General features: G+C 39.0%; 3 protein-coding genes across 3 annotated transcripts; 2 read left to right on the top strand and 1 right to left on the bottom strand.

The window, feature by feature from the left end:
- Nucleotides 1–193: 193 nt before the first annotated feature.
- b3galt6 (UDP-Gal:betaGal beta 1,3-galactosyltransferase polypeptide 6) lies at nucleotides 194–3,222 on the top strand. Its single transcript, XM_026166435.1, has 2 exons — nucleotides 194–527; nucleotides 831–3,222. Exon 2 carries the CDS (start codon nucleotides 841–843, stop codon nucleotides 1,858–1,860), a length of 1,020 nt encoding a protein of 339 aa, XP_026022220.1. The 5' UTR covers nucleotides 194–527; nucleotides 831–840; the 3' UTR covers nucleotides 1,861–3,222.
- Nucleotides 3,223–3,286: 64 nt separating this feature from the next.
- Nucleotides 3,287–7,054, bottom strand: LOC113021721 (protein FAM107B). The gene is made up of 5 exons (XM_026166433.1): nucleotides 6,944–7,054; nucleotides 5,735–5,768; nucleotides 5,394–5,550; nucleotides 4,536–4,677; nucleotides 3,287–4,393 (listed from the first exon to the last, which is right to left on the bottom strand). Exons 1-5 carry the CDS (start codon nucleotides 6,965–6,967, stop codon nucleotides 4,292–4,294), a joined length of 459 nt encoding a protein of 152 aa, XP_026022218.1. The 5' UTR covers nucleotides 6,968–7,054; the 3' UTR covers nucleotides 3,287–4,291.
- A 2,072-nt stretch (nucleotides 7,055–9,126) lies between these two features.
- On the top strand, nucleotides 9,127–11,932 carry tmem167b (transmembrane protein 167B). Its single transcript, XM_026168382.1, has 3 exons — nucleotides 9,127–9,312; nucleotides 10,014–10,145; nucleotides 11,240–11,932. The coding sequence occupies exons 1-3, from the start codon at nucleotides 9,303–9,305 to the stop codon at nucleotides 11,320–11,322; spliced, it is 225 nt and encodes a 74-aa protein (XP_026024167.1). The 5' UTR covers nucleotides 9,127–9,302; the 3' UTR covers nucleotides 11,323–11,932.
- Nucleotides 11,933–14,479: the final 2,547 nt, after the last annotated feature.

The raw sequence follows: 14,479 nt of genomic DNA, 5'->3' as shown, positions 1-14,479 counted from the left end.
GTTCTTTTTTGTGTTGTTTTATATTACTGTAATCATTGTGTTTTATCCGTTTTTGGCAAAAAAAAAACTGCAACATTGAGTTGTGGTGTTTGTCTATTTGCTTATGCTCATTTTTAAGAATAAAAATTAAATGAAATCTTTGTCAATATAAACCTATCTTTTCGCCATTTTAAAACCTCTATTTTGGGGGGCGGAGGTTCACTTCCGTTTCCCCTGCGTCACGAAGACCCGTAAGTGACACTACTTGGAGGTAGACAGTGATTGCATTGATACCTTGTGTGCGGATCTCTGAACGGTGAATGACAGAGGCTGCTTATTGTAACCCAGACTGACCCAGTGAAAAGACCAAGTTTCCATCCTTCCTTCCAATATGAGCTGTCTTTCTGCGTTTGCATACCGCGCAGTGAGCTTACAAAGTGCGCAGATGGTCTGGTCTCGGTAGCTAACGCTAGCTCTGCAAAGCTGCTATCAGTGGTCCGCTCCAGCTGTACCGTTCACACCACAGGCACACGCTTTCATTTGCTAAGGTAACTAACAAATTCTCTTCAATTCAGTTCATAACTGGTTACTGCATTTGTGTGTGTGTGTGTGTGTGTGTGTGTGTGTGTGTACTGTTAAGCTACTAAGCTTAGAAACCAGTTGGTGCTGCAGAATCATGGGTGAGTGAAAGAGCTGAGGTTACTTTGCTAAAGCATCTACGTGAAAACAGAAAGACGCAAAAGCTCTTTGCTCATTCCCCTTTAACTATACTTGTTCATATTTATGTTTGACAGTTATAATTCGTGATGATAAAGCTGATATATTTTGCCTCTTTTGTTTTTTCACCCCAGAGTCCGCATCATGAATCTCTTTCGTCTGGTGTGCCGCCACAAGACAGCGCTGGTCATTGGCACAGTTTGCAGCTTTGCTGTAGTTCTGGTCTTCTTAGCAAAATGCACATCAGAAACCCTAAAACAGGGTCACCCCGATCCTCCTGGCAGAGCCCCCCAAGCCATCGGTTTTCAGTCCCGCCCAGCGCAACAGAATCCTCCCTCCGCATCCAAAGACTTGTCAGCATTTCTCGTGGTCCTCATCACAACAGGACCGAAGTACACGGAGCGACGTAGTATTATCCGCAGCACCTGGCTTGCCAAGCGGGACTCTGATGTTCTGGCCATGTTTGTAGTAGGAACACAGGGCCTTTCCAGTGAGGACCTTCAGAATCTTAACACGGAGCAAGGGCGGCACAAGGACTTACTCTTACTGCCCGACCTGCGAGACTCTTACGAGAACCTGACCCTCAAACTGCTGCACATGTACACCTGGCTGGACCAGAACGTGGAGTTCACGTTTGTCCTGAAAGCAGATGACGACACATTCGCTCGCTTGGACCTCCTCAAAGAGGAGCTGAAGGGGAAGGAGCCCAACCGGTTGTACTGGGGCTTCTTCTCGGGCAGAGGCCGGGTGAAATCGGCGGGGAAGTGGCGCGAAAGCTCGTGGGAGCTGTGCGATTACTACCTCCCCTACGCGCTGGGCGGCGGCTACGTGCTCTCGGCCGATCTGGTGCATTATGTGCGTCTTAATGCAAGATACTTCAAGACGTGGCAGAGCGAGGACGTGTCGTTGGGTGCGTGGCTGGCACCGGTAGACATCCGGCGGACACATGACCCACGCTTTGACACAGAGTACAAATCACGTGGCTGCAACAACAAATACCTGGTGACGCATAAGCAGAGCTTGGAGGACATGTTGGAAAAACATCAGACTCTGCAGCGCGATGGCAAGCTCTGCAAGGAGGAAGTCAAGCTGCGTCTGTCCTACGTGTATGACTGGAGTGTGCCACCCTCACAGTGCTGCCAAAGAAAGGATGGGATCCCGTAATCATTGTTTTCTAAAAGGCTGAAGTTCGCTTTATATCTATAGTCATGTCGTCAAAGTCAGTAATGTTATCGGATTTTTCCTTTCCACCAAGTCTCCATTGTTAGACCGTTTAAAGTCACCTAACTGATACAAGACACACAAATTGTAGCATTTGTGAAAACACAAAAAGGGTGCAATTCACTGTTTTTTGATTTTATTTTTGTTTGCTCATGTTAAAGCAGCTTTAGGAGCTCTAAACCTACAATTAGTTTCATTTCCCTTTTGTGTGGGTTTGACATGTTATAGCTGTGGTTGTGAGGGTTTGGATGGAGAAAAAACCATGAACGAAGAGATTCACATTTTCACAAATCAAAAGCTGTGTTTCAAACACTCTTTTGGGGGCTCCACACATTAATACTCACTTTTATGTGGTTATAGAGCTAAAATCACCCATTTAAATCAGAGCGACAGCTTGAAGTACGATGTCGGGTATCAGTTTTACGGCTTGGCGTGAACCGTCAAGAGATATTGCTCCTCGAGTATTTTAACAGAAGCCATCTTCAATCCTGCTTCGTTGTTGAGCCCCTTCGGTTTTACTGTAAGTGCTTAACCTTATCACCTTCTGCCTACTTCTTTTCAGTGTCTGTATGTTCTCTTAACCTGTTGGACCTTTTTCTACATATATGAGATATGCTTTAAAGTTATTACAGTATAGTAGCTAGTACAAGAAAAACCCAGACAGGAGATCGTTACCCTTCTGTTGATTCTGTTGATGTCTACCTTTTTTCTTTTATTTTATTCTGCGGCAAACATGACACACTGGTATTGAGTTTGGACGGGCTTGCAGTGGGTGTGGTCGCTGCTCATGGATACAGTTTGTATTTAAAATATGTTTGAGAAAATTTGCAAAAGTCGTAGATTGACTTTTTGTTTACGATCGATGGCGCTCAAGATTTTGCGTGTCTCAGAGAAAATGGGCGAACATGTGGGATTCGGCAGGACTTCTTTTTTTTCCTCATGTTGGAACCTGTTTGAGAATTCCGTTATGGTACTTACATTTCTGATAGAGCACTAAAGTCCAGGCGTGGATATTTTACTGTACAGAGGCATAAATCTGAATGTTTTGTTTGCAACACAACACGGATGCGGGAGTCGACTACCGGCTGGCACTGAGTCACTTTTTTTAAGCATGAAGACTTGTTTTAATTTCTCTCAATCGTTATTTATCCGTTGTCTGTTTTCTCTGATGTTAGCCTCCCGAACGGAAACCCACCTTTGTGATGTCAGTGGCTGTTTCCCAAAACTTGTGAAATCTGTACAGCAGCTTTGATCAAAGGGGTAAGATACATTGGAGCGCTTAAAAATGAAGACTGCTGCACAAAGGGCAACATTTAAGCTCTTTTTTTTTTTTTTTTTTTTTTTTTTTATGACTGCTGTTACATTGTTGTGAATAATGACTCTTTCTCAGTGTTGTCAGTAGCAGATTTTAATTCAATGCAATTCAAGTGTTTGTCACTTTTTTTATATATATATATAAATATGTAAATGGTCAGCTGCCCCTGGATGTTTTATTAAAAAAAGAAATAAATTATTCTTGTCATGTAAATCTTTTACATCAGTTGTTTAAAGGGGCACATTACAGCCAAATGCATTCATAATGGAGAACTCTACAAAAGGCCGGTCCTGCTAAGATTTAAGAATATAATGCTGCTTTATTAATACTGAAAAACTGATGTGCCAACACGCCACGGCCCTCTCTCTTGCTACTAAAGTTGATCTGTTGTTATAGAGACATGGGACCTCTGGGAAGGTCGTGTGGCAGCAGCATATAGGACACATGTCCAGGATGCTCAGTTAAATTGGGATCTGGGGATTTTGGAGCCTGGGGCAACATCTTGGGCTTTTTGTTGTCGTCCTTCAACTGGTCCTTAGAAGTTCTTATACTGTGGCGGGCCTCGTCATCTCGCCATCCTGCTGTGTCAGCGTGTGCCAAGCAAAGAGACTGTGTGCTCAGTCTGCAACAATGCAAAGTTCGGTGGTGGTATATGTCAGAGTAACCTGAGCCGCATGTAACCACATGAAGTCTGCCCAAGGTAAGCAAAAGGCTGCATTTGCATCATAACAAAAGGATCAATGTGGCTGTGGTCCTTTACCTGGTAGCAGTGGTTCTATTGGCTGAAATCTTTACCCATGGCATTCATTTTAAAAGATTTTTTTCCCCGCTCAAATGTAAAATGTAGCAAAATTGATTTTTTTTTTTTCTCCCCACTGTGAAGCTTGGAGGAGCCTTTTTGCAACTCATAACTACTGTAGTTTATATGAGTCGGCACACTTGAACACTTCTGAAATACAAACAGTTCTCATTCAAGGATCGTGTTCCTTTCAATTTACAGTATCAACAAGAATCTGTCTGGACTTCACGTTAACGGTATGTGCAGATTTTCTCGAATCGTCACAGGGAAGGATTTGCGATGTGCTTCAGTGTTTGTCTCACACGAATAAATTCTGGCACATTCTTCAGACCTTCGCTCCTCTTCTTCTCCTCCAGCTCGTACTGCAAGACAGATATGTGTTGTTGGATGTCCTCTCTAACGATTCAATTTTAGTTGGCATGCAAATATTCAAAAAGTATACGCATTATTGTAGAATTCCCTGCATCTTTTTTTTTTCTTTTTAAAAAAAATCTGAGTACTTACAAATTGCATTCTCTGCTGCCGTATACGTAGCTTCACCTCCAAGTCAGAGGGAGGGTGGAGAGCCAGCTCCTGGTTTTTCTTCTGTCTCTGTTTTTGTTCGAGGACACACAGCAGCTCTGGCTTTTTTCTTGGCAGTACACCTCTGAGGGCACAATAAAAAAAAAAAAAACTGATAGAAGACGTGTCTCTAGATTAAGACAAACAAGAAGACCATAACATTGAATTCCTGATGTGGTTCTTATGAGTAAGTGCAGAAAGGTTACCATTAATGCAACAAATCCTTTGTTTTGTGTAGGTATATACAGTAGATGGGTGTCTATAGTTAATAAAACTTTTATTTTCTTCTACCTGCTCCTTTTCACGCATGGTTGCAGTGTTATATCAAGGGAAAGCATGGTTTGTGTGTATGAAAGGACAAAACTGTTGAAACTATTGAACCAAGTGTGAAATAAAGATATAAATGAAAGTTTAATAGAAATCTTGTTTAAGCACCACAAATGTCGTTGATTGTGTTACATTGATTATTTTGTTCTTTCTCAGACTTGAGAGCGAGAACACTCAGTGCTGATCCCTCAGCAGGGGTCAAATGGGCATTTAACTTTTGACTTGATCCACATTAAACGCCACCTAAGCATACTGCTAATCCACGGCTGCCACAACTCCAGCCAGCGGGAAAAAGGTTAAATAAGAGGATTCTCCAACGGACAAATCTTTGAACACTAATAAAATACTGCAACTCAGAGTGTTTTTAGTAAAGGTACTATAACATGAAGAACAATTCAGTGCAGAACTCTCAAGTAGACAATGCGGAGTAACATTTGTGAACAGCGCCTGCTACCTGTGTCAGTGTTTTCTCACCGTCTGTGGCAGAATAGCAGCTCTTGATGGAGAGCTCTGTGTTGGTGGGAAGCCAGGACGGGATTTGGCAGCTTTCTGGGTTTAATGAGGTCACTGTCCTCCTGTTGTTGATTTTCAGTCACCTGGTGAGATGGGACCATCCAGCACTGACGTCTGCCTGATACACATGATAACAAGCCAGTGCAATTTATTCAGTGTACACAATACTACAGCCTATGTTTACAGCAAGATATTCATGAAGTAAACTAAAACTAGTTTCTATCACGTGAAGTGAAGCTCGTTTGTTTCTTTAGATTCACTCAAACTCCATGAGCTTCACTTTCATCAAACTTTAATCTTACCTCTTTTATTGTGGATGCCCATTTTATGTGGTACCTGAATGAAAACCAGGGGTAATTATGTGAATTATGAAGTTCAACACAAACAAAACAAAATGTAAAAATGTGCATATGAGCATATTTAAACATTTGATAAAATAAAGTCAGACTGGTTATTAAATATTCTTAAATCACCAAAAAGGTAAATAGATTTCTCTAGTGTGAATCAATTGAAGCCTAAATTTAGGATGATTATTATTATGCAATCTAAACTGTAAAATCTAGTTGCGTGACACCTTTTTTAGCTAAGAATGCAAAAGCTCGACACCCTTCCTGTTAAAGGGAAAACAACCCCCCCAAAAACTCTTAAATACATATAAATTGTATAATATGGCATTTAAATATAAACATAATTGATAGATTCACTATTTAATTTCAAACACGTAAATAAATAAAAAAATTAAAAGAAAAAAACATTATGATGCCATGACTAACTTTATATATCACAAAATTTACATGATCAAAAAGGAGTAGGATGAAGTTCACACTTCTTTGATCCTACGCCGCTTAACTGTAGAATAATTTACAAACCAGTGTTCATCAGGCAGCAGACATGTATAACTGATAAATAATAAATTTTAATTTCAAATCCTGAACCTGAACTCGAGTTCGATTCAGTTGAATTCAATTTTCTTCACATAGGGCCGACTGACAACAACAGTCGCCTCCAGGCACTTTCTATTGTAAAGTAATGACCCTACAAAGATGTTGCCAAATTTAAATGATCACGTTTAGCTACATGAACTATGCAGCTGCCAAATGAATTATGAAGAAGTAAAGAAGTAACTGGTTAGTATTGATGCTTGCTTCTGCCAAATAAAGAAACATAATTTTCCATCCATTAGTGAAAATCTTAACTATCTAAATTTTTTGAGTTAGGTTTCTCAAAATTTAAGTAAGTCGATTTAATAAATTGAAATTTTGTGAATTTTGTGACTCCTAACTCAAAATAAGAAAAACTAATAGATATAATTATTTTATATCTCTATATATTTTATTTATTTATTTATTTGGCAGAAATATGCTTCCATACACCAGGGTGGTAACTCACATGCACTTACTTTTGATAGATATCTTTATCTATAATCCAAATAATTAATTCAGTTGTTCCTTATATGGTTTTCCATTTAATAAGAACTCACTAATCAAAAGCGATCAATGAAACCGCCTTACCTGGGTGGTCGGGTGGAGAAGCATTGATGAACAGATGCAAAGGAGAGACTGCTGAGCTGTGTTCCTCAGAGACGAATGCACCGGAGGAGGAGGACGGCTTTGTTTTTGAGAGCGGGGTGCCCCGTGCTCTGCAGCCGGAGCGCAGATGATCAAACAGGTGCCACGCTATCAAATCTCATTAACTGTCTTATGACTCTTTGTTTCCTTCAGGGGAGAAACTTCTGTTGTCTCAGAGCAGCAGCATATGCAGGGATTAGGGCAATTCATTATAGCAATAATGAAAAAACACTGCCAGCAAAATAAAGATGGCTTTTTGTGTCTTTTGCTCTGTTATTACACACAGTGATGGGAATATTCAACGCTCACATTAAATTGTTAAACCTATGAGTCTATAATGCATTTTTCTTTGTTGTTAAGGTGCATACTTTTACCCTACCCTCATTAAATATATTATTAAATATATAAGCATAAGACATTTAATTAAAGTAAAAAACAGGCTAATCTAAGACTGACACAATGAGCCAGTGAGTGTAGAAATGTAGGGATTACCCATCTGTGCAACACAAGTGTGTTTTTATAGGTGTCTATATGTTGTCACCGTGACAACATTTCTGTCTTTTCCATGTCTAGGATATTCAAACATCACCGAGTCTGGACTCATGGTTTTCTCATCAGTAAAGCCACACATTATGTGCTTCAGAGGCTGACTTGCACCTCTAATTCTCAACTAAGAATGTTTTTTAATGTTTTGTGTTATGTATTTTACATATATACATAATTTTTTATTTTTGTTCAGGTTTTCACATCATGTGTTAAGCACTGTGATGCCACTCTGCCTAAATCTGACTGAAGCTTTCTTGTAATTGATTTATTTGACGGGGGCAAATGATGTCAGCTCACTGTAGTGTGGGTGGAAGCTCACTTTAATCCTCATCCTTCCCTCTGCTGCTGCATAAGGTGCGTCCAGGTTTACAGCTGCAGCAAAGTCAGCCTTTTTCTCCAGCTTGTTCATTGTGCCTCGACATTCCACCCATATTATTTCCCTACAGGGAGCAGTGTGCTGGCCACAAGAAACAACCAATAAAAACCTGCCTTGTGCTGTGCTATAATAATTTATTACCTCTCTGTAGAAGCACAAGGTTAGAGCTTATCATGTTTACAAATATCTCTCAGCTTTGTTGCCTTGGTTGTGCTGCATTAAGAAGAGTTTATGAGAAAGTTTGTAGAATATTATTTAAGTGATTTTATCCCTACATCAAAGAACTAGAGAGGTACTCGGTAAGCACATGAAATTTTAATATTAGACAAAGGTCACCCAAGTAAATACAAAATACAGGACCCAAACTCTCACCAGGCCACAGAATATTTTTCTAGAGTCTTGGGGATCCTCAAGACCTTTGTTCTTACATGGTTGATATTTTTGCACAGTGTCGTTCTTACTGTTGAATCATGAACTCTGACCTTGAATCATGAACCCTGTAGTTCTTCAATGTTGTTCTGGATTATTTTATGACTTTCTGCACAAGGTGTTGATGTGATGTGGTCTTGGAGTAATTTTAATAGACCAGCCACATTTCATATTGCAACACAGCTCTCAGCATGGTTTGGTGGAGTTTCAAAGCCTTAGAAATTGATTGTCCAGATTGACTGTCAATGACTTTGTTTTCAAAGTCCTTGAAAGTTTCATCTTTTCTTGAGATCAGGGCATGATGTGAATCTGTTTAACTGATTTATTGATTCAGCAGGTTTGCCAATAATCAGGCCTGTGTGTGGCTTGTGAAACTGAACTCACCTTTCCAAAACATATGGGTAATCACAGTTAATTCACAATTTAACAATGGTGAGCAATTACTTTTTCACATAGGGTCAGCTTTGGATAGGGGTTTTCCCTTAAAAAATGAAATCATAATTTAAAAGCTCAATTTGAAAGTAGTTGCAGTGTTGTAGATGTTTCTCTTTGCATTACAGATATCAATCAAGAAATTCAATTGGGGATATCTAAATCTAATTTTAAGAAGTCGAACTTGATGGGTGAGTGAAATTGTAATTTTTCATTTCGTATTTTGAAAAATATAAATCCGATTTCCACAAGTAAAAACTTCTAGTTACATCCTAATTGATTACAAGTTTAAAGGGGCGTTTAAAACTGTAAATTTGAGCTCTTAATCAAATATGCCAGTAGGTGGCACTAACGCTAACTGAACAGCAACAGTGTGAAGCGTAGAAGAAGATTTTAAGTCAGGGAAACGGAAATGTCAGCCGAGTGACTGCATAATATCTCTACTTTAAAATTTAGGATGGAATGCTAGTTTAGAGGAACAAACCGTCATATAACATCGTCAAAGAGAAAGCTGCGAATATGACAAATGGTAGGTTTTCCGTGTTTTCCAACTCGCTAGAACTTGTCGACAACAAGCGGGACATGAAGTTAAGCTACTTCTTGGAATTGAGGCTAGTTGAGGCTAGGCTAGTTGTAGACGTGGCCCTGGGCAGCACTGCCACTCTGTTAGCACCAAAACAAACTCGTCACATATTACAGTGCTATAGTACTTGTCTTTCTATTAAATAACAGTACTGTCACAAAGCCTGCTGTGTTTAGTATGAACCTCTTCCTAGCTTCTATTTTTTTGTAAGGTTACACGTATCTATGCTATCAGGCTTTGACTTGTGTGTGGCTGTGGCTAATGCTACAAAAAAAATTCAGGATAGCCAGGTAGACAACAAGCAGCAACAGCACAGTTTGGTCAAAGGAAAAACATTCACTGTTAGGCAAAATATACATGTATGCTTCACCACTGGCATAAATATTTGTCTCAATGGTAACTACAGAGAGGAAATCAGACGGTGACATCCATAGTTTTGTTTTGCATACTATATTAATATGACGCTTGGAGTTAGTGGTTGATCAATGTCAATATTTGCTTCCTTATAAAGCAAACCTCTTTGGAGGCTGTGCTGCATTTAAGAGTGTATTTGGTTGTATCTGAACAGAAGTGAGTGATTGTTACTCTGTGCTCTTAGATTCTCTAATATAATAAGTGCATGCAATGCCACTTTTCCCTTTCCATAGTTTATTCATTCGATGGCATCCTTGTCTTCGGGCTGCTTTTTATCTGCACTTGTGCATACCTCAAAAAGGTGCCTCGCCTCAACAACTGGCTGCTGTCAGAGAAAAAAGGAGTGTGGGGTGTGTTCTACAAAGGTAAGTATGATGTAGTATGATTCAGACACAATGACTTCCCCCTTTTCTTTTTTATATGCTTAATATTAGCAGCCTGCTGCTTTCTTTTTTGTCTTGCACTCTTGTACATATATTATTTAAATTAAACAATGACAACACGCAAGGTTGGTTGATAATAAATAGATCACAAATACTGGTCCCTCTCTCTCAGAACTCCTCATCTTCTTACTATAATGATCATAGTGTATGTATGCATGTCCTCCTAGTAGCATCAATCAATCTGGATGAAATATACTACATAAACTGTCTAGGGTTACAGGATTATTAATATTTATATAGGTTTTGGGATTTATTTAACTCTTAAATCCTTCCAAATTATTGATTAAACTACATATTACGTATTACACTGCATATTAAAAATTATATGTAGTGGCTGATCTCAAAACAAATGGCAACATTACATCTTTGTTACAATGTATGATGTTGTTTGTATATGCATTTTTGTTAAACTAGTTTTAGTGGTGTGGCACATTGGAATATTGTCATACATATCTGTTAATAAGTATATCTCAAAGAATTACATTAATAGTGCATGCAATTGATTACTTTGTCTTATACAATGAATGTGTAGCTTATAAAGAACAACAATGAAAAATGTGTTTTTATTACTTATATGTTTGATATTAATGTACAGCCATTTTTGCCTTCTCACTATATACAGAGATATAATGGAGATTAAAAAAAAAAAGAATAATAACAAATTCGTACATGAACACACAAGCGCTGCAAATAGGACAAAAACTGCCTGTAGTTTAGGGTTTTGTTAGTAAAGGTAATAACAGTTCAGCTGTTTGGCATTTACAGTTTTATTATGTCATTATAAACAAAGGGAAATAAATGCAAGGCCAGCTTTATTGTACTATTTGACTGGAAGAACTTTTCCAGTTTGATGTAATACCTTCATTTCTCATGCACTTATATTGTCAGATTAAGCAAAAATGACTGAATTTCCAGATAATGTAGTATGTCACAATATCCACTGATATTTCAGCTCAAGATCTGACTTTATGTCTGATGCTTTCTTGTTGTTTTAACTCATCTTATCTCGTTCTCAGCTGCAGTAATTGGGACAAGGCTTCACATCGCTGTGGCAGTATCTTGCCTGGCCATGGCCTTCTACATTGTCTTCTTAAAATGATGGTGAGGCTAGATGGGAAAGGACAAACTTTTCAGAGAGGGGATGGACTCATCTCTGCGGTCACGTTTTAATCCTTGTTGTTGGGACACCTTTTGGATTCTATGACTGATGAACCCCCGCTGGACCTTTGGACCCATGTGAAAGTGAAGTCAGTGCTGCCCCCTTCTGATGACTGGGTACACAGCTTCTACCTTAATATTATGTATGCACTACAGATGTGAAGTACTCCACAGTTATTTCAGTGGAGGGAGAGTGCTGGGTCACATGGTAACATTCTGTTGTTGGGTAGTACTGTCTGACGTCTCCATCCACCCCACGTAATAATTAATACTGAAGGATGCAGAAGATTGAAGGGCTGTGTGTGCATTATACCTTACACCTGTATACAACTTAAAAATAGCCTACCTGTGTATATTTGGAAATAAACATAACGCTAGTTATTTGCTAGAGGTTACATGTGATCAAAGTGAAAATGATCAACTCTGCTCATGCCCAGCAACTCTTTTTTTGTTTTTGTTTGTTTGTTTCTTCTGTCAGTGGTGGAGGGAAAGATAAAAGCTAATATATAAAAATGTCCATGTGTACACTTTTATTTACTTTTTTGGATCTCCCATGTTAACATTTTTTAGGTTAGAAAAATACAGATTTTAAATAAGTGTATGTTGTATATACTTTGTTATCAAAATGTATACTGGAAAACATGTTTTAAATGTCACACATTAGACTGTAATTAAAATTCTGTCAAAACTCTGGAGAAACGAGTAGTACCTGCAACAGATGAGGCATATCTCAAAATTTTGCAAAAATGTGTTTGCCGTGTCTTGCTTGAAGACTTACAAGCAATGCCAAATAGGGATGGTGCTTCTCATGCCATTTTAAATGTATACTGCTGTTACGACTTCATTTCTGTCACATTATTTCTATTCTCAAAAGAAGAGATTGTTTTGGGAGGGAATGCAATGCAATTTTAAGTAAAATGTTGATCATACAATTTCTATGTATTGTTGTCTTTAAAAAAAGTTTATCTGCACGGATTAGCCACTTTATTAAATATGCCTGTTCAAATGTTAAATGTACATATCTAGTTGGCCAATCTCATGGCAACAGTTTAATGCATTGAAGCATGTCAAGGTGAACTGCTGAAGTTCAAACCCGCCATCTGAGTGAGAAGAAGTAGCATGGTATATGTTGCCAAATGGGTTGGTCTGAGTATTTCATAAACTTCTGATCTGCTAGGATTTTCCTCATGTTTCAGACTATTCTCTCTAAACGGTCTAAAGAATAACCAGTGAGTGGCAGTTCTCTGGGTGAACATGAATTGTTGATACCAGAGGTCAGAGGAGAATTACCAGACTGGACTGAGCTGGTGGCTAGTCAACAATAACTCAAAAAGCTACTCATTACAACCAACAGAAGATAATACATGGAGCCTTGAAGCAGATGAGCTACAGCACCAGAACACCACACCAGATGTTATAAGTTTGGCAATATAAGATTGGAAAGATGGCGCCTAGTATGAGGAATCATAGTTCCTGCTGCATTATTCAGATGGTACGGTCAGAATTTGATTTTAAAAATATAAGCAAAGATCCATCCTGCCTTGGACTTGTATTCCAGGCTGCTGGTGTTGTAATGTGGTGGGGTATATTTTCTTGGTTCACTTTGGGCTCCTTAATACCAAATGAGCATTGTTTAAACACTGTAGCCTACCTGTGTATTTCTGCTGATGATGTCCATATCCTTATGACCAGTGTATCCACCTTCTGATGACTGCTTCCATGTCACAAAGCTCAAATCATTTTCTTGAACGTGACAATTACTGTACTCAAATGGCCTCTTCCAAAACCTTGCTGAATCTGTACAATTGCAAATTAAACTAGTTCTGAAGAGAACAGGGGGTCCAGCCCAATACTATTAGGTTTTACCTAATAAAGTGACCAGTGAGTGTATTAAGTATATTCACCCCTGTCCTTGTGTTTTTTTTTCTTTTTGTTTTCCATTGTGATACAACTGTAGTTTACATCAGCTTTGCACATCTTGCAACCTACCTGAGTTTTGCCCTGACAACATTTGCATTTTTGACTCTGTTTTCTGTCACTCCTGTGGAGTAGCACGGTTCTTTTTAAAAATCTCTGTCGTCATATTTGGGATCTGAAGTCATTTCTCATGAGGTAAAGTGACTTTTCCCCCCTCAATATAGCAGTGTTTTTGCTGGTTTCATTTTTACCCACCAACGTCTGCTGCAGAAACCCCCCAGCAAAATCCCCCCAGCAGCATTGATGCCTTCAGCATGTGTCATGAGGGATAACTGTGTGCTGAGGCTAGTGTAAAAAGTTTGCACCGAGTTTGTAGATCATTCTGGTTCTGTAAGACCACTAACCCCCAGCTCAGCACCTAGTGAACCTTGTACCTCTTTACACGTGTCACACGCCTTTCAGTGTCTTTTGCCACCAATGCCCTCTCTGTGAACATTCTCTGTTATTAAAGGCAACCTTCAGCAGATAAGTTATTATCTGTAGGAATATGCCTTACTTTCTGTACTTTGAGGGACATGGAGTCCTTTGAGAGTTGTCTGATACATTTACTGTGATAGGAAGGAAAGCACAGGTGGAATTTGTATTTCCAATCCTGGCGTGGTCTATTCTGAGTTATGACAGTGTGAGTCAGCGTGTTCGTTAAAAGGGCACTAAAACAGAAGTTGACCATCATTCATGTTATTATTTGTGTGTCTGCTTTTCTTGTTATGAGTGATAGACCTTTAGTGACATGTGAACACTTAGAAATACCAAATTTGCTAATAAACAATCTTGGACTTTCCAGTGTAATTAAATTCAAGCAGCTGTCACACCTTATTGACATACAGGTGGTGTCAAGGTTCATTTGCAATCAGGTATGCAGCTAGTGAGAGCAAGCCAGGTTTTGCTTGGGGGCATTATATAAAGGGCCTAAATGCTGTGCTTGTTTAACCAGTCAGGACTCTATAATTAAGTAATGGTCTGGCATTAATACCACATTAATAAAGTATTATTAAAGTACCACAGTGTAAATGAGCTATGTAGCAGGGAAACGGTACTACTCAGCTAAAGATGTCCCCTGTGAGTGTTATATTGCTCATGTATATTATCAGATATTCCTATTGTTTTTAACTTGAAGCAGG

The sequence above is a fragment of the Astatotilapia calliptera genome, chromosome 5 (assembly GCF_900246225.1).
Source record: "Astatotilapia calliptera chromosome 5, fAstCal1.2, whole genome shotgun sequence".
Taxonomy (NCBI): domain Eukaryota; kingdom Metazoa; phylum Chordata; class Actinopteri; order Cichliformes; family Cichlidae; genus Astatotilapia; species Astatotilapia calliptera.
Note: the sequence above shows the minus strand (reverse complement) of the source record. Positions and strands in the feature narration are given on the sequence as shown.

What these genes read in the sequence shown, in the direction of transcription:
- b3galt6 (XM_026166435.1), top strand. Translation starts at nt 841, where the DNA reads ATGAATCTCTTTCGTCTGGTGTGCCGCCACAAGACAGCGCTGGTCATT.
- LOC113021721 (XM_026166433.1), bottom strand. Translation starts at nt 6,967, where the DNA reads ATGCTTCTCCACCCGACCACCCAG. An exon ending in TTCTCCACCCGACCACCCAG is followed by an intron (nt 5,769 to 6,943) that starts GTAAGGCGGTTT and finishes GTTTTCATTCAG; the next exon opens with GTACCACATAAAATGGGCAT. An exon ending in GGGCATCCACAATAAAAGAG is followed by an intron (nt 5,551 to 5,734) that starts GTAAGATTAAAG and finishes CATGTGTATCAG; the next exon opens with GCAGACGTCAGTGCTGGATG.
- tmem167b (XM_026168382.1), top strand. An exon ending in GTGGGGTGTGTTCTACAAAG is followed by an intron (nt 10,146 to 11,239) that starts GTAAGTATGATG and finishes TCTCGTTCTCAG; the next exon opens with CTGCAGTAATTGGGACAAGG.